The 27,605-nt window shown below is 41.1% G+C and overlaps 1 protein-coding gene across 1 annotated transcript in view; it reads left to right on the top strand.

Annotated features, from left to right (window-relative positions):
* The first annotated feature begins 204 nt into the window (after nt 1-204).
* Nucleotides 205-27,605, top strand: part of MB21D2 (Mab-21 domain containing 2) — a 67,879-nt gene continuing 40,478 nt past the window's right edge. Inside the window, exon 1 of the mRNA XM_075268552.1 lies at nt 205-634. Coding sequence (XP_075124653.1) covers nt 430-634 — 205 coding nt within the window. The 5' untranslated portion in view covers nt 205-429. The remainder of the gene's footprint in view (nt 635-27,605) is intronic.

Raw genomic sequence — 27,605 nt, 5'->3', positions numbered from 1 at the left:
CAATGGGGAGACCAAATGAATCCTTCCAGGTTCTGAACTTGCCGCCCTGTGTGGTCCTGGTGAAGTGGGGCCCCATATACATAAGGACACCATAGTGGACCCTTTCCATGTGTGTGTGGTTGGGGTGCTGCACCTGCCCAGTACACAGAGGCTCCATGCAGTCATCTGGAGGCAGGGGGTAGTAGTGTGGCAGCTGCAGAGGAGGGGTTAGGCTGCTTGTTGAATGATCTCACAGGAGCTGAGTGTCACATTGTTTCTGGTGTGTGCAGGGGGAGAGCAGAGGAGTGGGCGCCCTGCCTCACTGCACACCAGCCCTCACTCACACATCCACACTGACTCCCTCCCGGCAGCCATCTCCCACCATCCCGGGGAGGGGAAGGAAGGAGGCAGCGCCGCTCTCGTCTAACCCTGCTGCCTGAGCAAGTGAAGATGGCGGCTCCCATCCCCACCAAGCCAGGTACTGTGGGGGGAGGCAGCAAACCTGCTTCCCCGGAGCTGGATTTCAGGTCTGGAGCTCGGATAGAAGAACTAAATAAACTCATCCAGGAATTCAGCAAGCACGACCAGCGGGAGTATGACGACCAGAGAGCCCTGGAGATCCACACAGCCAAGGACTTCATCTTCTCCATGCTAGGTAACCTGCACCTTGTGTGCCAGCCTGGCTACTGTATGTGCAATGCACCGGGGCAGCTACTGCCACATAGGCTGGGGGAGAACATATCATATGGGAGGGGGGGGGGGGACATGTCTGGTATTCCAGCAGCCCTCCGGATCAGGTGCAGACACCGTGCCTATGGCTGACTGCTCCCTAGCAGGTACCAGCCACAACACCTCCTCTCTACCCTGCCGGCTCTTCTACAAGGGGCTAATACTACTAGCCACAGTGGGTGTGCCAGGAGGGGGGGATGGCTGGAGCCAGTGCAGGGACAAGTGTGTGTCCATGGAAGCCCCGCGCTCCCCTCCTGCTGCTGGTTATTGTAGTGCGCCTGAAGCCAGTGCAGCCTATTGTATGTGCTCTGCTGCTAGGGCGCCAGCTGTTCAGTCAGCCTCACTGTATATGTATACACCGGCTCCTACGTGGGCGGCAGAGGGGGCGCTGTGGGCTGGGCGGCTTTATTATTACACACGCGATACCTGCCGCCCCGGGGTGTACTGTTCACACTAACTCTGTGAGACACAACCCCGACGCGTCTCTTAGTGGGTGTCACAGCCGGCCATGGGTGTACTTATAGGCCGGAGGTGAGTGACAGCCGCTCCGGCCAATCCGCTGCTGCCGGACCGTGCAGGCTTCACTTCTTATAGGCTGTCTGGAGTCCGGCATAGACTGGCGTCACGTGATGCTGGCTGACAGGGCTGCTGTTAACCCCTTGTCTGCCAGCTCCCTCACTACAGTCAGTAGACTTGTATATTGGGCTAGTATACATCTGCACAGGTTTGGGAAATCCTCTATCCACAGGAAATAATACATATATATCTAGTCCCCTCTATGAATAATAGTATTAACCCTTTGTGGTGACTTGCAGGTAGAGGGTAGGTGTTCGGGCTGATTGGGGAATGTGTCTATATGTAACAGAACAATTCTAGTAACATACATTACCCTTCTCCATGCTCGCTTTATTCCTCTTCCTACTTTTATTATTGTTGCTATATACAGTGCTGTAGAGCTGGTGTAATTCACTATGGCACACTATAGGGGCCATCGCCATTCGTACAGTGTGTGGGGAATGACATGCCACCTCCTGCAATGTCCTATAGATCTATATACCTGAGTTGTGACTACGTATAGGCTTGTATGTCCGCCTCTTCACTAGATCCCACTGTACTTTATATATGACGACCCTGTCTGTAAACATATACTGTATATTCAGCACAGTCTGGCTCCCTGAGTAATTGTATCCGCGGCAGTGATAAGAAATCTAGAACATTTATTGTAAAGCCCAATCTTCAGAGAAATCCTTTCCCGCCAATTCTGGAGAAGTTAAGGATGTGCACACCTTCTTGAGTATTCATACCTGAAGGAAAGGTGTGGTGTACTTACCCACAGAATGATCTAGTACATGTGAGATTAACCATTAGCTCGAAGGCTTGTGAAAGAGCAGCTTAGTGGTAATGGTTATTATCCGCTTATGGTTCTCTCCATATTCTACAAGTAGTATGCCCCTCCTCCAACTGGTTACATTCATTATTCAGAAGAATTAGTGACTATACTCTGGAACGCAGTGTGGAGTAAAGCTCTTTGTGAAGTGCCGAAATTATATTGGAAAAATCGCCTTTGCAAAATGCAGTGTAACCTCACCAAAAGACCAAATCCAGACCATATTCCGCACAGTAACACTCTCCTAGGAGGTCTTTTCCCTTTAGAGAAGTCAACAAACCCTACAGAAGAAAGCTTCCATTGGTTTTGTTTTTTCTTTATATATGAGTGAATAAGAGCGGACATAGACGCAGAGGGCTTCAGCAGCCTCCATCACTGTTAAAATCTGTTGCTCTCATTCTATGACAGATGATAGCAATGGACTACAATAACAATAGTGTGAACATCCCCTTATCCAGACCAGATTTTCAGTTGCGCCTTTCATACTGGTCATCTTCTATCAGAGGACCATTTTCCCATACAGGACAAGTTTTCATTGCGATTTTCTATAGCTGTCACAGATTTAGCAGCTCACACCATGTCCCTGCTGAATTCTGTTGCTCTTCTTGTGCGCACATTCTGTTTTTACAGGCTGGTTTCATGCATTTGTATTATACATGTGCACAGCTGTTATGTAATACAATGGAGGCCAATAATACTCTGCTGCACCTTATACATATAATTATTACCATGAAGCTTTGAGTAAATCTTTTCACATATTGGGTAGCTGAATTTGTCATGTCACTTTCTCCCGGGAGTTCCTACTATGCAGCTTTTCTTCTACTCTGCAGTACTGCCATGCCTATAGTACCCAGTGTGAACACTCACCTGTTGGAGCATACATTGTAGACACACGTCTTTGTGTCTTTTACAGCCAGCTCCAATTTGTAAACCATGCTTCTTTTCCCAACACAAGACTTTATAAATGTGGCGTTCAAAGGTACTGTCTAAGATCAAACTGAACTGGGAAGAAGACTTATGGTATAAACTAGCAAAAGTAGTATTACCTTCTGAATACCCTGCCTCTCCAGCGCTTCCTAAGGGCTCGTTCACATCTGCGCCCGGTCTCCATTCATGCAGGTTTCCGTTTCCTGCACAAAACTGAGCAGAAGACTGAATCCTTCAGGACTCTTTCATACCCATTCATTTGATTGGGTTTGAAAGATGTCTGGACGAGAGCGCCGGTGAGCGTTTTATGCTCTCCGCCGCGAAACATTTTTTTTTTAAATCGGACACAGTCGGACATGCAGTACTCTGTGTCCAGTTTAAAAAAAACTGTTTCACGGCAGAGAGCATAAAACGCTCACCGGCGCACACGGCTGGACCCGGTCTGACAGCTTTCCGTCTTTTGCATGCAGAAGACTGAAAGCTCAGAACGGACTCCGGGCGCTAGTGTGAACCTAGCGTAACACTTTTTATGTTTTCTGATCTTAGCAGTGTTTCTGTCATGGTGTCATCACTGCATGCAATCACTGATCTAAGCAATGTACTATGATGTCATCATGGTATCATTGCCGCAGCCAGCCACTGATTTAAGCGATAAAGTTTCCATGATCTTTTAGAGCTCAGTAAACAGCAGTGAAGACAGTTTCCATCTGATTGCTTCTATAGTATTTAGTATTTTCTATGTTTACTATGCTTTGTGTGAATGAAACATTTCATAGAGAGTAGAGACATAACTACATGTTTCTATTTCATATGTAGAATATCTTTATAGAAAATGGGTCATCCAGGCAAAATGCATGAGTATCCGGGCTCAGTAATTGACTGTCAACACAATTAGAAGTGTCTGTCGTCTTCCTCATAGGATGTGGCAGGGTTTGTGCGGATGTGATTGGAAAGATCTCTTAACCTTCTGTTCTGCTGCAAGTAATCAACGCCTGCACTTGCCCTTCCGTGGGAATCGGAATTGTCTGATATCGCAGCGCTGGAAAGAGATTCTCATATCTGGGGAAAGATACATTTTAAAAAAAATAATTTAATTGAAATGATCTGCTCAGTACAGATGAACCGTGATATCATATGTAGTGTCACAGGGAATTCTACTAGCCGTCATGCTTTTTAAATATTATGAATTCTAAAAGGATTCTTCAAAATTATATGTAAAAGTCGTGAAATAAATAAAACAAAACAAAAAAACTGCTTGGTAAATAGCGGACCTCTCTGGAACCTTTCACTGGACTTAATTTCCTAAGACTCCGTTCTCACGGAGTATCGCGCCGCTCATTCTGACACGTAAACAAGTGTCATAGTGAGCGCCGTAAAACAGAATCTCATTGACTTCAATGGGTGTCGTCTTACGCGCGCTACACATTGATATCAATGGGAGGCTTTTTTTCAGCGCTGAAATTCCACACCAAATTCCTCACCATTATCCTCCATGTGAATGGACCCTTACTGGCCTCAGCTGTCAAGTGCTGTACATTAAGGCATCCTTGAGACCAGTGATTGGCTGCGGTAGTCATGTTTATGTCTGAAATGGCATTGCTTAAGGGAAGTAAACAGAGAATGGGAGACTATTGGATTAACAGTGTTGATGCAGTTGGGCATTTACCAAGTCAGCAGTGTTTTTTTTTTTTTTTTTTTTTTTTTTTTTTTTATATAATCTGTTTACTGAATTATTTTGTAATCCTGGACAAGTCTTTTAAGGAGGATCTGTCACCACTGAGATGTCTGAGTACACAATAGCATTTTCCATAGAAGAACAATTGTAGAGCATCATTTGTTAGAACCCTTATCATTGAGAAGTGTCTCTAGGCACTCTGACCCTTCCCAAGTAGTGCTGCTGTAAAATGGAAATATGTTCTTGTTTTGCATGGGCGTAGATATATAGATATTGCGGAATTCTCTGTGTATTATCTTTGGATGAAAAGTCAGTAAAATAATTTCATGTATAGGTTGTGGCTTGTCCTGATAATCCAGTCACTACAAGTTGCCTGCTACAACAGGAATCTGCTTTTATGATAAGTATATTATAAATGCATAGTTCCCAGTAACCAACACAAACCCATGGAGGCCTCATTATACTGTATCCAGCGTATCTAGACAGGCCACAGAAATACAGAAGGAAATCCACAGGGGTGTAAGTGTGGGCTCCCCATGGGGTTTCCAGATCTCTTGGAGCTCTCTTTTTGGTCCTAACTTTAACCATCAGCAGCAAGAAGCATTAGTAATGTATATGGACCTTTGTATCATTTATTTCTATAGCATATTCTGCAAAATGGGTGATAGTATGGATGTCAATGCCCATGAGCTCTATAACCGTGCCATGTTCAGGTTGTCAGAAATTCATGAATTCATAGACAAACTTTATGTATTGTAGCTGAGATCGCAACATCTACATTAATAGTGTCCACACAATGCAGACACAGAACGTTGCTTGTTCTTGTGGCTAGTCATTGAAATGTCTTCTCTGGTTAGTAAATGGGTAAACCAAATGAAATGTGTCAAGGGGGGTAGGAATGATAGATGTGGGGAAAGGTCTTCTGAGGTGGAGGTCACATATATAAGGAAGTATGTTTGTACAAAAGAAGATATTTTGTATGGCGGTCTTTGGTACAGAAAGTAGGCTGTTAAATAATGGATCAAGAATCAAGATATTTGTAGGATATGACGTATTTCTTGTCTCTGAACCTAAAACTCTGAATTCCACCTTGTGTTGAGCCATGACAGTAAAGGTATCCTATTAGAGATGAGCGAGTACTGTTCGGATCAGCCGATCCGAACAGCACGCTCCATAGAAATGAATGGATGCACCTGGTACTTCCGCTTTGACGTCGGCCGGCCGCTTAACCCCCCGTGTGCCGGCTACGTCCATTCATTTCTATGCGAGCGTGCTGTTCGGATCGGCTGATCCGAACAGTACTCGTTCATCTCTATATCCTATAAGTAGTGTGGTGTCAGTACTTGTTTGGAGCATTGTAAGAGCCACCATACTAATAGCAGGCTAATATAAACTGTAAGAAATCAGGTTAGAAATAAATATAATTAATATAATCATTTATAACCACTAATGTATATCCACATAATAATCATAATAATACATTTTATTTATATAGCGCCAACATATTCCGCAGCACTTTACAAGTTGTAGGGTTCAGATACAGACAAAAAGCTACATTACAGAGTAATAATCAATTCACACAATGAGACTGAGGACCCTGCTCACAAGAGCTTACAATCTATTAATGTAGCAAAAAAAAAGCTTAACATATATTAATCCCTCAAAAACTGAATTTTTCTTTCTATGTTCCAGTCAGCTTTACTAATGTTTTCCAAAGAATTAACTCTCACATCTCCTGGGCGTTGATCCCTGGAGAAGTGACCTTTAGTAGAGGAGGCTGGGGTTGGATTCTGTGACCTGTGTATCGAGCATGCTTGTGGCAGAGTACTATAAGTATATAGGGAGACTGAATGCATTCATAAATTATTAGTTCTTCTCCTTAACATTGTGTTAACCAGTTCTAGCGCCTGGCTTCTGAAAGAGCGCATTGTTTTATTGGATGCGGTACGGTAAAAGAAGTCTGTGTTTCTTTAAATTCTAGAAAAAAAGGGTTGTGAATTAGCATAAATCACATATTCATCAGACTAGTACAAAGCTGTTTTGGCTTAATGGGCCATTTATGATCATCATGAATATTATTTTCATTTGTGTCACTGTCCTATTTTTCAATCCAATTTCTCTTTTCAGGCTGAGCTGAATGAAATCTCCAATCCTGCCGTGTGAAAGATGTACGATTGTATTAGACTCTTGCTGTCATTTGCAGTCAGCTGGGGGCAGTATCCATGGCTATGAAACGCTCGCATTATCCCCATGATATATGAGCCTCCTCTGTATTTTTCATTCTTTATTAAAATAAACCCATCACCCAGTACGTTGCTAGACAGCACAGGCGGTCCACAGTATGACTTCAAGGCTTTACGGATTGATGGCTTTTCTAAAGCAGAGTTTACTGTGGTAAATAATCCAATATTGGTTGCTATTAGATTTGTGTTTTATACATTATATGGTCAAGTGATATGCAGCATTTATCCTGTGAAAGTCATACACTGCACCATTGCTATCGGACTCGTCTCTTGATTTCTTTTTATAGTGACACTCCGGCATTGCTGTTGTTTTTTGCTTCAACATAGTAGATTAAAAGTATAAAAATGTGCTATTACTTGCTGTCATCCATGTGAAGTACCTGAACATATAAGGGCTGTGGGGTCAGTAGGCCGAACCACCGACCTTACTCCTCTATCTACCACAATCCAACTCCAACTCCATAAAGTGAAAGGCATGGTCAGTCAGAAAATCCTCCATATCAGTAAAAAGTTAGTCATTGAATTTCTATAAAAGTTAATGTGCGGCAAACTATATATCTAATTATACAATATTAAAAATTGTATAATCGTTTTATTTTAAAGCCAGGGTTGGTAATTTTTTTTCCAAGTCTGACACCCACCTACTCCCACCCCCACTCAAAAGCAGGCCTGACTTGATAACTGTGACTCTTGACTCCACAGCCATGGTACCCATGTCTATTATATGTGCCCCTATCTATTTTCTGTTCCTGCAAAACATTGCAGATCTAGTATTCAAATAGACCTTTCAGTAGTTTTAGACTATGAGGGTGATGTCAGTAAGGGTCCTGGAAGCTGCACCAACTGCTACTGATACAACTAGGGAAGGTAATGTGGGCAATGTGACCCAACTCTGAGAGAGGGAACTATAGGGAGCAGATTAGAGAGGTATTTTGACAGTAGAGCTAGGGAAGAAGAACAGGGATAGTTCTTAGTGGTATCTGCAGGCAGCAGAAAGAGACCTCTTGTTTACATAGCAACCCATGCTAGAAACAAGTGGTCACACCGTGAAGAACATAAAAGCAGGATGAGGGGCCACACGGTGGCTCAGTGGTTAGCACTGCAGCCTTGCAGCGCTGGAGTCCTGGTGTTCAAATCCTGCCAAGGGCAAAAAACCATCTGCAAGGAGTTTGTATGTTCTCCCCGTGTTTGCATGGATTTCCATCCCATATTACAAAGACATACTGATAGGGAAAAATGTACATTGTGAGCTCTATGTGGGGCTCACAATCTACATTTAAAAAAAAGAAAAAAAAAAAAAAAAGCAGGATGAGGAAGGACACTGTGAGTAGAAAACTATTACTGTTGAGGAGATGGCTTTACAGTCAATGTTTTGGGGGAGATTTAAGAAAATTGGCATTTCATATGTCCTGTGATGGTAGAGGACGCTCCTCATTTATGATGTGGCTTTGCACAAAATATGACTTGGGCAAAAGGTTTGGAACTTTTTTATGGATTATACACAAGATTACTAGTCCACAAGGCATAAGGAATCTGTCCCATAAATTGTCAGAGTGTCCCTTTAATCTCAATTAATCTGCAGACCTGTAGATGGAATTTCATACGTTTAGTGATAAATTCTAATGTTGACCAAATGAAAATTATGATGATTCAATGTAGGTATCATGACTCTGAAGGACGTTTCCACTTTTAAGCATGTACATGGCATGTGCAGTATCAATGTTACACTGCCGCCTCACTCAATGGCCATGTGCAAACCTGAAGGAAAAAAAAAAATCCATTCTACTTAACCTAATAATTATTTGCCCTCCATTTACTCATGGAGGACTGTAGGGGCGTTTCTTCTGCTGTGCCATCGCTCTCTGTTCTAGATACTCGCCTCCCCCCTTCCCCCATTGCTTGAGTGACATTTACTTTGTCAGCAGTTAGGGGTTATCTAGAGTACAGAGCAAAGCCCCAGTAATTGAAGAAATGCCCTATATAGTCCTTTTCAGCTTTGGGAAGTATAGAAGTCGGCCTACCAAGTACAAGGTTTTCTCACTTAAGATTGTTCTTTATGCTCATGAAATACACTATATTGATTTTATTGCCAGTCATGTTGGAATGAACACCATTGGAGATTTCTAGTCTATTTCTTGCAAATCCTTGCTTTGTGCAACTTCTACAATGTACAGTAGACCTTTCAGTAATGAAAACTGATCTATGTAATTGTATAATTGCCACATAATCCTCTCTCTGTCATGGATCCTTCTTGGGTGTCCCACGCTGAACTCACAGTGAACAGCACTCTATCATAATCTGTCTGCAAACCGACTGAAGTCCTTTTACCTGTTTCTTGAATCTTTAACCTGTAAGGAGCCTATTTGTACTTTTACTAAGGTATGCTCCTTTCATCCATTTTCTACAAGATTAGGCATGATGGGATCTGCGACTTGCAGCACATAATCCTTTTGTTAAGTATCTGGCAGAAGTAACATGGACATGTGAGTGTCTTTCAGCAGTTCTCTATAGCAGATCAATTGGCCTCATGTGAAAGTTGACTAGTCTTAAGACGCCAATAACTTTGAACCCGTTCCAGACATTACTGCATAGTACGTTAGTGTTCCAGACGTCAATGTGTACAGGTACAGGCTGGTGGAATCAGGTCTGTATGTTTCTAGCTAATAGCCCAGTTAATATTCAGCCTCACCGGCTTTATTTGGGACACAAGGGCCTCCGTCTGGCATCAGATTATGCCAGCTGCAGAACGCTTGGCTCTGTGAGTTGGCATTGGAACAATGCTTCCTCTACACATGGCTGAGCTGTATGTATGTTGTATTAATGTCATCTAAGAGCGCTCACAGTAGTGAACATATACTGTAGTTGTGCTTGTTTTCACCTTGTCAAAACTGCCCGTAAAGCTTGATGGGTTTTTAGCTGTGGAAGGTGACTGGGTTTTCTCTTACCATTTTTGTCAGTGGGTGTTTGCTTATTAACTCTACATGAAGTAAGTTTAGAAAGACAGCTATTTTAAGTAAGTACTGTATGGAGTAAGCAACTTAGTATTTGGGAATTTACAAATATGACACAAATTCTGTCTATTCAGAATACTCAACACAGATGTAACCGGGGTTAACTTGACACTTAACACATTAAATACACTGTTACCGCAAACCTTAAGTTGACACAAAACAAAAATATATTAATGTGTCAAGTTAAACTCGCTGTGTGTGTATTGTTACTTGTGTGTATGTATAATATGAGTCAGATATATATGCATGTCCAATTTTTGAAGGAACCCTGTGAAGATCTTGTTCCATCTTGCAGAACTAACCACAGATCTTCTGTGTTTGTAGACTTGCTCAAATTGTCAGGTCTTTATTTTTGTCAATTGACAAAATTAAACGATGAACACTTCTATTTGTGGACGCGTGTTGCTGCTGTCTAAATGATTATTATCCATATGTTAATAGGTTGCCCCACACTACTGCTCTATCCCGAGTTATTGTGCGTACGCACGATTAGTACGAGATCACACTTGAATCACTGACCGACTCAGGAAGGGGGACCGCACACTGATGATGACTACAATCTAGTATATGTTACATAAGGCAAATGTTCTATGGCCAACAAGCTAATTAAATTTTGACATTTTTATTGACCTTGTAATAAAAATATACAAAAACATAATTAAAAAGTGGGCTGGAAAAACTACATCCGAGTAATAAATTTTTCTGCACTAATAGCATTGGCCCATGTCCGACGGCTATGTTGCCGCTGCGTGAGTTCAATCCTTGCCATTTTATTATAGGGCTTTTCCATCCTTGTTCTCATTCCTGAATGTTTTTTTTTTTTTTTTTTTTTTTTCCTATAGTGAACTATGTTTTGCTCTCCAAGATCTTTGAAACCACCGCTCAGCTTTTCTCTAGTCTTTGTAATGTAAAACTGCCAGAAATAGTTTATTATAACCTGTCAGATACAGGCGTCTATTATGGGATTTGATCTAATGTTCGTGATAATATAGCCTATTTGTTCACGCGGATACATTCTGTCCATAATTCAGGCCTTATGAAAGCATTAGTCTTCTCATGTTCTGCCATATCATTAGTTCCTTGCAATTTGATAGATTGAATATTCGCTCAGGCCGCAAAGCAGATGAATTTGTGTGGTCCGAGGAAAGTAAGGCTTGTTATTTTCATGTCTCTCTTGATGTCCAGTGACAGGCCTAAGCATACAGCCCTGAGCCTATAGCTTTGTTCTTGTGTTCCTCAGCATGCTTCAGTATTAAGGTCCCGCTGCTGATAACCCTTTCTGTAACTGACAGTAGACTGGGGCACTGTTTGGCAGTATTAGATGTCATTTCTCATTTGGCTATTCATAATGTAAACGTGTGCAATGTAGTCCAGGGTCATGCACTTTATTTTTATTAATTCAAACCAGACGCAGGTAAATGTTATTTTCATTTAATACATTTTATTGTCAGATTAGATTTTTTTATTTTTTTTTCTGTATATGATTATAGGGGAAGCCATCCTTCCTGATCCGCTTTAAAGGGGTTGTTAGAGTGAGAATTTTATTACTTAATAGTTTTACTAGAAACCGGGTCGCGGAGAGGTGAGCACCTCAGCAGCAATTTTAAATAATAAAAAATTGGGTTACCCCTTTGAGAGATGCTTTACAGCAGCCACATGGACCATGGAAGCAGAGGACACTGAGAACAAAAGGCTTGCGTTCTGGACATATGTCTGGGACTCCCTTCCCCCTCATAAACATGCATGTACACATTCTGCAGACACATAAACAATATACATGAAGAAACACACACCTGTAGGAAACATACAAATGCATATATATTACACAAATATTTACATTTTACATATGCTGTTTTCAAATCCTGGATAACTCCTTTAACATAAAAACTTCATTTAAACAATATATCATTTTTTGAAGACTCATTGCCTGTAAAGGATACCTGAGTTTTTTCAGGAGAAGTTGAAATCTCTGCAGGGTTTTGTTAGGCAACATGTTCAATGACTGTATACGTGGTGTCCTATAATTTTTTATGCTACTAATATCCCCATTATGGCTGCAGCACATTTTACATTTGGGTTGTGGGTGTGTATAAAAGGTGCCTCTTCCCTTATCTGTTATAACTATTAGTGGTCTATTTACATACAGGAGTAACTGTACAATAACGAATAAATATCTGTGAAAAGCTCAAATGAGAAAAATATAATAGATCAGGAACACTAAACTGCAGACACATACAGGCATGATGCAGCTAAAAATTGACACAAGAAAAGAGCAACCCATGAGAACTGTTGCAGTATATAGAAGTACATCAAAGACATTTCTTACATTGTGAGGTGTGCAGAATGTTTAGTCCAGTGCACAGAGAAAGCAGTTTCCGGACATGCTGTGAGGTAAAACAACCTCTCCCCTAACTATTCACTGTTTGAAGAGACCAGCTCTTCCTCCTTTCACTCACTATGAAGCCATGTTGCTTATTAATGGAATCTATGGACAAGACTTCCCTAGTAATAGTCAGTGAACTGCAAATTATCTAGATGGGAGACACCTAGTAGTGGGAACTTTATAGGGATTTTTCAGGCAGAAAGCAACAGCGTATCCAATTAACGTCATTACATTTTGGTCCAGAATCATGTTCTATGAAATGAGACTAAGTTGTCTGAAAAGATAACGGCCATTTAATGAAATGCAAATGATGTGTAAAACAGGCCACTGAACATGTAAGAGACATACAGATATATTTTACACGGTACATTTAGTCTGTTAGGTGTAATGCAACCCCCATGTGTGGGAGAAGTTCTGCAGACTGAGAGGTTGTGTCAAGGGTGAAAAATGTAAAGAGGCCAAGTTACTGGATAAGCAGAGAGCATGGATTGGGGGTGAAGGGGGAAAATGTACATGCTTTGGAGCAATTCTTGGGAATGTTTGTTCCCAATAACAGTCCTGTGTAAAGGGGTGGTTAGACAAAGCTCATATAAGAAGTGTGGAAATGTGCAATATTGTGGACATTATAGGGGACAGCTGGTTGTGTTGGTTATGTTATGGCTATATTGTACATTGTACTTGTAGTTCTATAATAGGATTTTTTGACATAATGACATTATTACCAGATAAACTCTAAAGAGAATTTTTTTTTTACGCACTTCCATAATCTGATGCCACCTTGTTTTACAGTGAAAGCATTAAAAAATAACTTTTTTTTTTAATCAAGCCTGTTATGTTATACTTATTATTTAAGAATTGTGTTTACATTTTCCATGTCATTATCTAGGAGGGGGCGGGGCGGAGCGGCGTTAGCAGGCAGGGAGAGGACCTGCTCTCTGCCTGAGCGTGAGGGAAGGCCGCTGGATCAGCGCTGCTCCAGCGGCCTCCCCAATCCACTGCTCAGTGACAGTGACGCTAAGCCAGTCTAGGACAGCTTGTCCTGGACTGGCTTAGGTAAGCAAAAATGCCGTTCTCCCCGGGGCCCTGGCATAGCGCCGCCTGAAGCGGTCGCTTCAGGTCGCCTCATGGGAGGTGCGGCACTGCCACTACTGTATTCACAATACAGTAGGCAGTGGTCACAGCTTACGCTAGGTTCACACCTGCGTTTGGGGTCTCTGTTCTATGGTTTCCGTCTTCTGCATGCCAGAAGACGGAAACCATAGACCGGGTCTGGCCGTGAGCGGCGGTGAGCGTTTTAGGCTCTCCGCCGCGAAACCGGATTTTTTTATCCGGACACAGAGTACTGCATGTCCGACTCTGTGTCCGGATTAAAAAACCCGGTTTCGTGGCGGAGAGCGCAAAACGCTCACCGCCGCTCACAGCCGGACGGCTTTCTCACCCATTCAAATGAATGGGTGAGAGAGTCTCCTGCAGGTTTCCGTATCCTGCCTGTGTTTTAGGCAGGAAACGGAAACCTAAGTACGGAGTGCCGGGCCGCAGATGTGAACGAGCCCTGATCTACAATATCTAGAAAACTCTACCACACACATCACTGAAGATCTCCAGACTATGTGTCTGCGGTCTGTGGCTCCTGTAAAACATAGCTGAAACTGCTGTGTATGGGAGGGTTATACATTTTCTAATATTGCTGGCCTATCCTTAGGCTCCAGTAATTTTTACATGCCAGAAACTGTACTGCCCTCCTGTCATACAAAGTGCAGCTGTGACTTTAGGTACCGCAGCCTCGTTGAAGTATGTTGAATAGTACTGCAGTACCTAAAACCACTGCTATAATTGTATGACAAGTGGTCAGCAAAGCTTCCAGCATGTAAACATTATCGGGAGCTGTACTGTCTATGGGGGTCCCGGGTATCAGACCCTCAAAAATTGTATATTGATGACCTATCCTAAAGCTAGGCCATCAGTATTAGAAAGTGGATAACCTCTTTAAAAGCGGTCAGGTAATATGAAAGCCCTATACAGAAAACAGAATAAGAATGTATAACTAGAAAGTGATTAGAAAAAAGTCATATCTGGTTGGAATTAGTAAAAAAATATATATATATATATTGCATTCCCTTTTAAGTAGTAAATATGGTATATGTCTCTCACATGGGGCTACAATGTGAATGAATAGTTTTTTTTGAGAGATTTATCCAAGAAAGAATGAATATTTGGTGCAATAAATGACAGAAAGCAGCGACATATATATTGTATAGTCATTGACTGGTGCTAGTAGATCATTTGTATCTTCCCTTTACTCGTATGATCTACGATAGTCATTTCAGCCTTATGTAATGCAATACTTCTTTACTTTGGACAAGATAATATCTGTTCCCTTCTTTGTGAATATGATAATACCAGTACATTTTCCATGTATCCTATTACCAGCTTTTAGAAATGTGATATATTCCAGAACATTATCTTTGGATTCATTTCCTTACGTCATGTTGTTGGTGTGCTTTGTGGTTTTCGTGGTGATATCAGCCCCTGTGCTCCAAAGAGGGCTTGACTGGATGCTCATGTTTGCTCCCTTAGAAGTTTTGTCATAGTTGTATCTTCTCTTCACACGTACAGTTTATCTTCGCATCAAGGAGACTTTCTAATGGAACATCTTGGAAAAGGTATGAGCAAGATGCATAAATATATCAAGATAAGATGTAGACCAGGTCTGTCATCTTGCCTAAGGCTTCTTTGCATGTAGGTCTTCCCAAGCGAATTGACTTTTTAAAATACCTAACTAAAATATATTTCTATTTATAGTACTGGTACTAGCTGGATGAGCATAATAAAAATCCAAATATTACGTTTATATTCGACTATGAATCTCTTTACTGGGCATCTTGGGGGCTAAGAAATTGTTCATTTACATGGAGCAGCTATTGGAAATAACATAAAACATTTATGACAACAATTGTCTCGTGGAAAAGTTCTTTTCAAATGGTATATTGATGTTACACACAATATGACAAAATGTATCAAATAGAAAAGTAAAAACGTAAGCTTGTAAGTGAAAGATAATAGGCATCAATAAAATACCTTTTATATGTAGAAACAGTCTTTTTGTTCCCCCTTTTAAAGGGCCATTCAGTTTTTAACAATATTTGCCTATCCTAAGGATAGACCATCAATTCTAAAGAACCAGATAACTTCTACATGAAATAGTCCTGTAATACGGCTGCTGCAGCATTTTATAACAAGCGAAGGAGGATTTGGTAGAGAATTATTATAAAATCTCATGTGCCTGAAGGCACGCAGTGACACAGCACTAAGGCACAATAATGGGGCAAATTTATTAAAGAGGACCTTTCACGTCCTCAGGGCACATGCGGTGTAATACACCACTAGAAATCCGTCAGTGCGCTGAATACAGCGCACTATCTGCTTTCCCGTTCTGAGCCCCCACTGAAGAGCTATTGGTACCGTTACCGTAGCTCTTCAGTGTCAGAAGGGCGTTTCTGACAGTCTGTCAGGAACGCCTTTCCTCACAGCATTCATAGCGCTGTACTTTGAGGGGGTGTTCCTTACTGCCCAGCAATGACGCTGAGCGGTGAGGAACGCTCCTCCCCTCCTGATAATACTCCTACTAGACGCTACTGTGAGGGCGTTCCTGACAGACTAAAATTAGCGCACTGTCAGCTTTCTAGCGGAGTATTACACCGCATTTGCCCAGAAGACGTGAAAGGTCCACTTTAAGATTACCATATTGTTTGCCAGTTTTACTAAACAGCCCAACTGGCGCAGGGGCTACAAAATTTATGAAGAAGCTACGACCTGTTGGAAGCCCCGGCGTCAGAATGGATATCTATACCAGGTAGGAACTGGCATAGCCATCAATTCTAACTCGGAGCCAAGGCATCACCACGGACAGGAGGTGCAGATCGTGGTTTGAGGTCCAACTCCAGGGAAGAAATAAATTACTGAAAATTGCTGAACATGACTTTACTATCACATCTTCACTTGTGATAAGTGAAAAATCCTTACATACATATAGCCAATTTCAAGGATGGGCACTGTCCACGATTATTTCCCTACTTGCATTCTGATTTAACTAGTTAATGCCTGGTATAAGAAGCTGTCAAAAGAAAAATAAAATACATTTTGCTTTTATCAGAATATTACAAAATATCATTGTATTCATTGCTCCATTTTGAATTGTTCCCAAGATTGGAGGTTTCCAGTTTTAATATTAAGTAATGTCTTATTGGTAACCTTTCCATATATATCTAATTTGGTTATTCGGCTATTTTCCATCATGAATTGTCAGTAGGAGCACTTCATAATGATGCTAGAAAAACTGTTGATACTGGATTGTGCTTCTACTTACTATATGCACTATTTGTCTTTTCCAGTTCCACAATTACTTAGATTATTTTTGGTTAGCAAGATCATTTTCAGTTTTCCTGCTGAGAAAATTCTAAGACGCGTCCAGCTCATGGCAAAATTCTCTTTTTAGCTTCAAAAAGTATTAACATTGATAATGTTTAAGTATGACACAGTGGTATAATATTAGAGCAGCAGACTGCCTTAAATAGCAACTTCATTCTTCTGGGACTTCTAGAAATATTGGGAGAGGGTAAGTCAGCAGAGTGTGAGAATGAATTTGCAGCTATGAAGTCTTAGATGACGGAAATTTAACGGAATTTTATCTTTAGAATCTCGTTTTTAACTAATCCCACATCAGAATAGCCTTAAGAAAGGCTATTCTTCCCCTACCTTTAGATGTCTTCTCCATGCCGCCGTTCCTTAGATATTCTGGTATTCGTCCATATGCTAATTAGTTTTCTTGCAGCACTGGGGGCAGTCCCCAGCACTCAAACAGCACTGGGGGCGCCCCTGTGCTGCGAGAAAACTATCCATTACCGCCTTCTTCTTTTTTGCCTCCTCCACCTCTTCTTCCTTGTCCTGTTATGTCTTCTTCAAAAAGCGCCGACTGCGCATGTCTGTCACCATTTTCCTGTGGCCGAACAGGAAAGTGGAGGCGGTGATGGATAGTTTTCTTGCAGCACACGGGATGCTGTTTGGGTGCTGGGGACTGCCCTCAGTGCTGTGAGAAAACTAATTAGCATATGGATGAAAACCGGGATATCTAAGCAACAGCGGCATGGAGAAGACTTCTAAAGGTAGGGGAAGAATAACCTTTCTTAAGGCTATTTCAACCTGGGTTTAGCTTAAAACGGGATTCTAATGATATAATCCCTTTAAGATCACATATTTTTGTGAGACATGTTTTTAAAAAAAAACAAAAAAACCCCCACCCATGTCATTCTATTTAGTGTTCGCCAAAGTTGTTGTCCCCAGCGTGGGCATCAACTTCTGCCAGAAATCTGCATCTTGTTCATTTCAATGTGAAGCAGAGACAGATTTTTGTTCTGCTACCTTTCTTCAGGCAGGTTCTTCTTGAAACTCCCATTGAAATAAATGGGAGGCAGATTTTTAAAGCACATTTTGGAGCACATTTTCAGAATTCAGTTTTTTATTTTTTTTTTCTGCCTGAGGAAATTCATGCCATATTTCATCTGTTTTGCATTTGTTTTTCACGGGTTCTCATAGACTTTAGGCTGTGAGTGATCCATGAAAAACATAAAACATAACATAAACATAAAAATTGGATCTGTTCTTATTTTTGATTGGTTGTTGAATAGATCCATAGGATTGCATTAAATTTCTTGAAGCCATGTGACAGTTGTTAACAAATCAAAAAACCAAAACAAAAAAAAAAAACGGCCGCCATGCAGGCAGTGTTGTTATTCATGTGAATAAGACCTAACCGTTTCTGTCTGACATTACTACTGTAACAGCTTTATTTGCAACAAGCCTGGTCATGTTGCCACCTTCATAGTAGGTGGTGGTCCAATGTGGTTGCAGTAAAGCTAGCTCAGACAAGATTGCAACCATAAACCTGTATAGAAAATAGAGTAAATAAATCTACAACCATAAAGTAAAAACAGATTAGAGAAAGCCAGGGGCCACACGGTGGCTCAGTGGTTAGCACTGCAGCCTTGCAGCGCTGGGGGCCTGGTGTTCAAATCCCACCAAGGGCAAAAAACCATCTGCAAGGAGTTTGTATGTTCTCCCCGTGTTTGCATGGATTTCCCATATTCCAAAGACATACTGATGGGGAGAAATGTACATTGTGAGCTCTATGTGGGCTCACAATCTACATTAAAAAAAAAAAAAAAAAAATTTAAAAAAAGATTAGAGAAAGCTCAACATCCCAAGAAGTCCAACAAAATAAAAATATTAGAAGAAAGAAGTGGGGGGCACTCCGCCAAACGAAGATATTTTTCTTACAACTCTTTCTTTTATTGAAGCATAATAGTAAAAACAAAGCCTAGAGGCCGTGGCCTGTGCCATTGTATGTCGCTTCTCCCTCTTGGCTTTGTTTTTACTATTATGCTTCAATAAAAGAGAGTTTTAAGAAAAATATCTTCGTTTGAGTGAGTGCCCCCCACTTCTTTCTTCTATTATTCTTATTTTGTTGGACTTTTTGGGATGTTGAGCACCACTTTGAAGGTCTTTTATGTGACCATATATTTTTCGAACATGGTGTTTGAGTGGTAAGCGATAGTGCCACTTTTTATTCTCTGGAACTGTGTGTATGTGTATATACACTCACCGGCCACTTTATTAGGTATACCTGTCCAACTACTCGTTAACACTTAATTTCTAATCAGCCAATCACATGGCAGCAACTCAGTGCATTTAGGCATGTAGACATGGTCAAGACAATCTCCTGCAGTTCAAACCGAGCATCAGTATGGGGAAGAAAGGTGATTTGAGTGCCTTTGAACGTGGCATGGTTGTTGGTGCCAGAAGGGCTGGTCTGAGTATTTCAGAAACTGCTGATCTACTGGGATTTTCATGCACAACCATCTCTAGGGTTTACAGAGAATGGTCCGAAAAAGAAAAAACATCCAGTGAGCGGCAGTTCTGTGGGCGGAAATGCGTTGTTGATGCCAGAGGTCAGAGGTGAATGGCCAGACTGGTTCGAGCTGATAGAAAGGTAACAGTGACTCAAATAGCCACCCGTTACAACCAAGGTAGCCAGAAGAGCATCTCTGAACGCACAGTACGTCGAACTTTGAGGCAGATGGGCTACAGCAGCAGAAGACCACACCGGGTGCCACTCCTTTCAGCTAAGAACAGGAAACTGAGGCTACAATTTGCACAAGCTCATCGAAATTGGACAATTGAAGATTGGAAAAACGTTGCCTGGTCTGATGAGTCTCGATTTCTGCTGCGACATTCGGATGGTTGGGTCAGAATTTGGCGTCAACAACATGAAAGCATGGATCCATCCTGCCTTGTATCAACCGTTCAGGCTGGTGGTGGTGGTGTCATGGTGTGGGGAATATTTTCTTGGCACTCTTTGGGCCCCTTGGTACCAATTGAGCATCGTTGCAACGCCAAAGCCTACCTGAGTATTGTTGCTGACCATGTCCATCCCTTTATGACCACAATGTACCCAACATCTGATGGCTACTTTCAGCAGGATAATGTGCCATGTCATAAAGCTGGAATCATCTCAGACTGGTTTCTTGAACATGACAATGAGTTCACTGTACTCCAATGGCCTCCACAGTCACCAGATCTCAATCCAATAGAGAATCTTTGGGATGTGGTGGAACGGGAGATTCGCATCATGGATGTGCAGCCGACAAATCTGCGGCAACTGTGTGATGCCATCATGTCAATATGGACCAAAATCTCTGAGGAATGCTTCCAGCACCTTGTTGAATCTATGCCACGAAGAATTGAGGCAGTTCTGAAGGCAAAAGGGGGTCCAACCCGTTACTAGCATGGTGTACCTAATAAAGTGGCCGGTGAGTGTATGTATGTGTATATGTATATATATATATATATATATATATATATATATATATATATATATATATATATATATATATATAATTTCCCTTTAAACAATAGAAGATCTGTCTGATTTACATTTCTGCTCCTGCTGTAGAATCTGCTGTACTTTAGGTTGACTTTGATACATTGGAGTTGCCTGGCAGCCTGTACATATTGGGTAGCCTTGTGGTTGATAGAGGACCTGATGAGAGTCAGGGGAGCATTGCTAGACTGTGTAATGGTGATGTAATACTAGTTGACATTTTCTTAGGGTGCAAATTACGTTATAATGCGTGTAGCCTTTAAGCTTGCATTCTATACACACAGTTGTGCCTGTCGCCAGTTTCTCCAAGTAGAAATCCAATTTATTTCTAGATATCCGACTTTTGTTTAGCAAAGCTCTTACTGCATTATAGGATTGCTTTTCAACTCTGTAAGGTAGGTGTACTGACCAAAGAAAATGGGTCATGTCCAGCTAACACTGTGAGATCTTCTGCATAGAATAATGGCTTAGAGAAGATTAAGCCGAGTATTACAGTGAGGAGGATTACATTTTCTTAAGTGTATAAAACTGACAGCAAATTGCTGTTGCTTTGGGAATGCCATTATCATTTTGCTAAATACTTTCCACAATGCTATGCATTTTTCCTTCACCTGCATTATCTGGGATGGAAAGATCCTATTTCGAAGTGCGTGCATTGCCCTGGGATGCTTTGAAGGGCGGATGAAACTTATAATGGAATTTATTTAGTTATATTAGTGCATTTCCCTAAATTAAAATATCATCAAAAAAGTATAGACTGTTGCTCAGTGGTCAAAGGTGTTTTCAGATAAAAGTAAATTTTGCATTTCATTTGGAAATTGTGGTCCCAGAGTCTGGAGGAAGAGTGGAGAGGCTGTACACAATCCAAGCTGCTTGGTGTGAAGTTTCCACATTCAATGATGGTTTGGGGAGCCATAATATCTGTTGGTGTACATCCACTGTGTTTTATCAAAACCTGAGTCAACAAAGCCATCTACCATGATTTTGTTCATGTTTTGTTTTTATCCTATTAATAGGTTAGGGCTCGTTCACATCTGCGCCCGGTCTCCGTTCTGCAGGTTTCCGTTTCCTGCACAAAACAGAGGCAGGAGACGGCAACCTGCAGGACTCTTTCATACCCATTCATTTGAATGGGTTTGAAAGATGTCCGGCCGTGAGCGTTTTATGCTCTCCGTCGCGAAACCGTTTTTTTAAAGTCGACATGCAGTACTCTGTGTCCGATTTTAAAAAAAAAAAAAACTGGTTTCGCGGTGGAGAGCATAAAACGCTCACCGCCGCTCACGGCCGGACCCGCTCTGACAGCTTTTCGTGTTCTGCATGCAGAAGACGGAAAGCTGAGAACGGACTGCCGAACTCTAGTGTGAACCTGGCGTTACTGGTTTATTGTTAATAAACCAGTTAGCTGTCTATTGAATTGAAGTTTTGTGAAATAGATATAAAAATGAACGTCCTTACAGAGCTGTATAGCAGAATTTCATCTTGGTGTCCTGTGGTATGCAAGGAATTCTCCTTAGGCTAAGATCTCTGCATGCCGTAGTCGGCAGTGCTCTAAAGGGCAGGTTAACCTTTTCTGCAGAGCTTGATTTCTTTTTCTTTTCCCAAAAATGCTTTCATACACTATTCTATTCTCCAGTCTTCCATTCATTTGGTGTTTCAGAAAACGTCTAGAATTGATTCAATGTATAAACCTGGCGGTATCCTCTGTGCCCTTGAAATATGCTGATGGCCTGTTAAGAGGTCGAGTAGTTACATGAAGCCATTTTGGAAATGTTTGACAGGTTCCACCTGCACTATGTTCGGGAACATGCTGACCTTCAGAAATCTTGGATGTATCATCAGCAAAAAAAAAAAAAAAGTCTTGTGTGCTGCATTCAGACCTAAGAAATTCAATTGCATAGTGGATGCCGTTAAAATGGAGCGTGGCTGCTGTACCATATACCATTAATGTATTCATGCTGGGTCTACCTGCCATGAAATATATTGAACAATGTGTAATAATATTGATTTTCCATAGAATGGAAGCATCAAATCCTGTGATCAGTTTGGATAGATTTATTTGATAGATGGTGATGCATTCTGTACTCCCCACTTCTTTTGTGTCTGATATTGTAATATTAAACCTGGACTTGCGTCAGATGGGATTTGGCCTTTGGTTAATCATCTCAATGATGTCAAACTCTCTTCTAAATTGTCTGAAGATGGCTGCTTACATATCTCAGCAGGTACTGGCAGTCATTCCAGCAGGATTGTCTTTAGTATCCATTAATAATACTCTCTGAATCTATATACAGCTTTTGAACGATAGCTAATATGTGATATAGATTAGCGCTGTGTGTGGTTTTTCTATCTCTATTATTACATCACTGTTTACTAGCATGGTATAAGTTAATATTAAATATTTTCAATATTTAACATGGTAAAAAGCAATATATATATATGTGTGTGTGTGTGTATATGTGTGTGTATATGTGTATATATATATATATATATATATATATATGTGTGTGTGTATATATATATATATATACATTTTTTATTTTTTTTTTATGTAGATTGTGAGCCTCACATAGAGCTCACAATGTACATTTCCCTATCAGTATGTCTTTTTTTTGGAATATGGGATGGAAATCCATGCAAACACAGGGAGAGCATACAAACTCCTTGCAGATGGGTTTTTTGCCCTTGGTGGGATTTGAACACCAGGACTCCAGTGCTGCAAGGCTGCAGTGCTAGCCACTGAGCCACCGTGTGGCCCCCAAAAAGCTATATTTTTCTAAGCTGGAATTGGTGTAGTTCTAACTCTTAGGCTACATTCACACAGCAGAAAATGAAGAGGAATTCTGTGAACAATTGCCTCGGATTCCTCTTTATTTTCCAGCCTCCGGCTCCCAGCGGCAGGGTAGTGGCATTCTGCCACAGCTTGGTGCTGCTGATCAGGTGACCAGATGAATGATCCTATACAGTGTGGTGTCTTGAGCCGCCGATATCGAACTATGATCTTTGCCGCACATTTTTTTTTTTTTGTCATGGAGAGGAATTTGCCCCCAAAGCAGTGACCAATTCTGCCATATGAACGGGACCTAAGAGCAGCCACATTTCAGCCTGATTGTGCCTTCCAATGCTTTAAATCGGAGGCAGAAATCAAAGCAGAATGCTGAGAAAATAAGTTTCCTGCTTGATCTTGCTGCAGATTCTGCACCTGACTCGGCCACAGAGTCTAAGGAGTGAGCGACTTCGCTAGTTGGGTTCATTCATCTGGGCCTAATCTGCAGTAGAAAGCAGAGGCTGCTGGAAGGGTGAATATGGAAGAGGAGTTTGAGGTCGAAGTCGACCTCAGATTCCTCTTCCATTTCTGCTGTGTGAATACGCCTTGGAAGGATCTTTACTACTTCCGTCTTTCCATGGCGGCCAACCATTTGTGAAGGAGTTGGAGTCACCATTGGTGGTTAAGCCTACAGACTCCACAGCCCTGGCTAACACTTGCAGCTTTTCCTCTTTCATACTTTTCTTTTGAAAGTAAATTATCTGCAATGCTTTCTTAAGTTTCTGTAAGGAGGGTGTTATATACTGCATCGTAAATGGTACAAGTAAAATACTATGTATAGAGTTGACGCTAGTTAATTGGTTTTCACAATGTATAATGTGTCCAATTACATGGTTTGACTTCTGTCGGAGAGAGCGCAGCCGTCTAAATAACATCTGTCTCAGTACCGGAAATAGCTTTAAATGGGTAACTTCAGTAGGCAGCTATAAATGGAGCATCTCACATGATACTGTACCTGGATGCATGGTGTAGCTACAGACGAAAAACACAGGTGTAGAAAAAACACTGCATATTTTTCTGCAAAGTTTTCCTCTGAGGACTTTCTGCCCCTATTATAAATATACAGAAAATGCCAGTGTTTCCATAGGTAGAATTGACATGCGCAGTTTCCAGAAACGTGACGTTTTTTGAAATTGCAGCATTTCCGCTTCTAATTTTTTTCTGCAATGTGTGGATGGTATTAGCCAGAAGACATTGTATTCTTGAGAAGCATTGCTCTGTACTGAAATACATGATTTCACCTTGGTGCCTCCCTACCAAATCAGTTACATAGAGGTACAGCAAGGCTGCCTTAGGCTAAAGTAAAAAAAGCACTGCGGGAAAAACCATGGTTGTAACGCATCACAGTTCTTCCCCCAGTGCTTTAGATAGAAAGTTTCTGTTACAATTATACCTATGGGGAAACTGCCGGCGTCTCTGTAGGTATAATTGACATGCTGCAATTTTCAAAACCACACCAGTTTTGGAAATCGCAGTGTGTCCACAGCACAATTTTTACTGAAAAGTGGGTATGGGATTCGCTAGAATCCCATTCACTTTGCTGTGACTGTAAAACACTGAGATTTTTCCTGCAGCGTTTCATTCATGGGCAAATCGCAGCGTTTACGGCACGTGGGGCCCCAGCCTTATTTAGGATATGGGCGACGGGTGCTGAATACAGCCATGTGTTGAGCCCGAAAATGTGAGATGTTGATTTTTTTTTGGTCTGCACGATATACGGTATGTATACTGTTTTATTACGAATATTTGGTATAAAGACATGACCCATATGTTAAAACAAAGCTTTCTACATTTTTGAGATTATTATAAAAATACATATTTTTTTATTTTGGTGACATTATGTTAAGACATAATGACATTAAGCATGGGTAATTATTGCTTGTCTGTTTTTGGGAAAATATATTTATGACCATCTTCCTACTAGTGGTGTTTGATATAAACCTATTAATGCTCTCTATAGCAGTGTGCCCAGGCCTGCTGTTTTTATGTAGGGCAATAAATTTAATGTCATTTTGCTTTTTATTTTTAAGCTGGATCTTGTGTGCCCATAAAGATACCTACTGTGTTTTTTGTGGGATGGACTCGTCAGCCTTTATTCCATAGATGTAATAAATAATACATATCACTTACTACTTTATATTATATGAAAAGCCGTGCGTACTGAATAGTAGCATAGGGGTATGATGCATAAAGATACCTAGCCTTAATTGTCTACATGTATAAGTTTATTCCGCATGGACTGTGACTGACAGGCAGAGTATGGATACACTTGCTATAATGGAATAGATACATCTTTCCTAATAAAAGCTATAATGTGACACAATAGGACAAGGGCTAAATTGATTTTGTGTTGTTTTACAGAAATTGCATCCTGTGTCATGTTGGCTTATATAATAATTCATGTCCTCTGCCCGATGCTTGAAATATTAACACACAAATCACTTAGAGAGATGAAGTGACCTTAGGTTAGCAGTGATGGATTTAAGTAGGCCTTTGCTTTAACCCACAGAGGTCATGTCTGCTGTGCTAAAGCAAATATCTTCTTATGCAGACTTTATTATAATGGCAGTGTTACTTAAAGTAATAACCTGGTGCGGACCATTTATTAGAGAAAAAGGGGATGTAGGGAGAAAATTCTGTCAGCCATTTGGAAAATTAAAGTACAGGACGGCTCTTGCTTATTCCCGTTTCTTTTCCTATACACTATAAGAGGTATGAAAAAAATGACTTTGTAACCCCAAGGGTAGTTGCGCAGTGTATAACACGATTGGGCAGTATGATATATGACAGCAAGATCTTGTATAGTACACAAATATTTTGGAAAATGGAAAAATTTTGTTCACCACATCAATTTTTTTTATTTTATTTTTTTTAAATATAGCAGATTGTAGAATCTCACCATATAAAGCTATACTATAACATTGGGGATTTTATATTACAACACCATAACAATCTTTCAGGTGCTTTGTATTTCTATTATATTTTATTATTGTGCGCATCTACCTCTATAATACCATAGTCTTCACTAGCGTGCCAAATTTAGTTTTGAAAAGTGAAATGGCGCCCAAATGAGCCGTACTTGCCTATTAAACCCCCATTGGCCCAGCATTGCGTTCCTGCTGGTGTTTATTGACATGGTTCCAGCACTATTGGTCTGTTTTAAGGCCCCTTCACACGGCCCCTTCTTCACTCTGGTCAGTGACTGCTTCAGTGGTCATGCTTGGTCAGGGCCCCTTCACACGCAGTATACGCTGGCTGAGTCTGAATGTGTAAACGTTCCGAATCAGCGGCGTATAAAACCGATCCATTGCTTTCTATGGGAGCCGGCATACGTGCGCTCCCCATAGAAATGAATGGGAAAAAGCAGCCCATTCATTTGTATGGAGAGCGCACGTATGCCGGCTCCTATAGAAAGCAATGGGATCTGTTTTAAACGCCGCTGATTCGTAACGTTTACACGTTCAGAATCAGCCAGCGTATCCTCCGTGTGAAGGGGCCCTGACCAAGCATGACCACTGAAGCAGTCACTAACCAGAGCGGTGTACTGCTGAGGCCAGTATTGGCTTGCAGCGCTCACATGTTATGCTATATACTGTGTAATGTGTATACATATATGTGTGTGTACAGAGATTAATAAAGTCACAATTTATGCTTTGATTACATAGAAATAAATATATACACATATATTACACTTTTAAATATTAAACACACACATTATATATTGCATTTTTTTTATATGCAAATGAGCAACAAGGGCATTCTCATTGCTGCAAGGTGTTAGCAGTAGTGCCCTTGTTGCTCTAAAAAGCTCATTTGTGTATTGACAAATCTGCAATACCTTGGCAACGCAGGCCCTGATGGACTCTTTAAGGAAGCACAGGGTTTTCTGAGGTAGCAGCGCATCTTGTAGTACTGCCTCTTATAAGAAGCTACTGCTTGCTGTCTGATGCAACATTCTTAAGCCTCCTCATGGTAGATGTGGCCCTGTTTATGCTGCAGTTAATGATCTTTGAACCAATAAAGGAGTGTCCACCCTTAACCTTTCTTGAGTTGTGATAAGTTACGGTATACAGTTTGACCAGTTCAGTACAAACTTGCCCTCTTGTACCATCCAGTAAAAAAAAAAAAATTAATTTTTTACAGCGTTCATGCGTCGTTGTCCCCCCCCCTTACCCCACACACACACGTGAACCTATAGGTGGCAAATATTTTAAGGATGTTGTGTTTTTTTTTTCTTTGCATTTAACATATTGTACCATACATCTTATCTCAGGAAATGTTAGGTAAGTGATACGTTTGGTCAGCCCTCTTTACTTTATGTCTGTATGAGGGTATGTTCAAATGGAGTTTTTTGCAGGTGGATTTTGACGCAGAATCTGCCTCAAAATCTGCCTGCAAAAATGCCTCCCATTCATTTCAATGGGAGTCACTCGACATGCCCTATCTTCACGAGGATTCCGAGGCTGAATTCATTCAGGCCTAATCAGGAGTGGTATGCAGTGCATCTGCAC

Source organism: Leptodactylus fuscus, chromosome 3 (genome assembly GCF_031893055.1).
Source record: "Leptodactylus fuscus isolate aLepFus1 chromosome 3, aLepFus1.hap2, whole genome shotgun sequence".
NCBI lineage: Eukaryota > Metazoa > Chordata > Amphibia > Anura > Leptodactylidae > Leptodactylus > Leptodactylus fuscus.
This window is presented reverse-complemented; position numbering and strand designations above follow the sequence as displayed.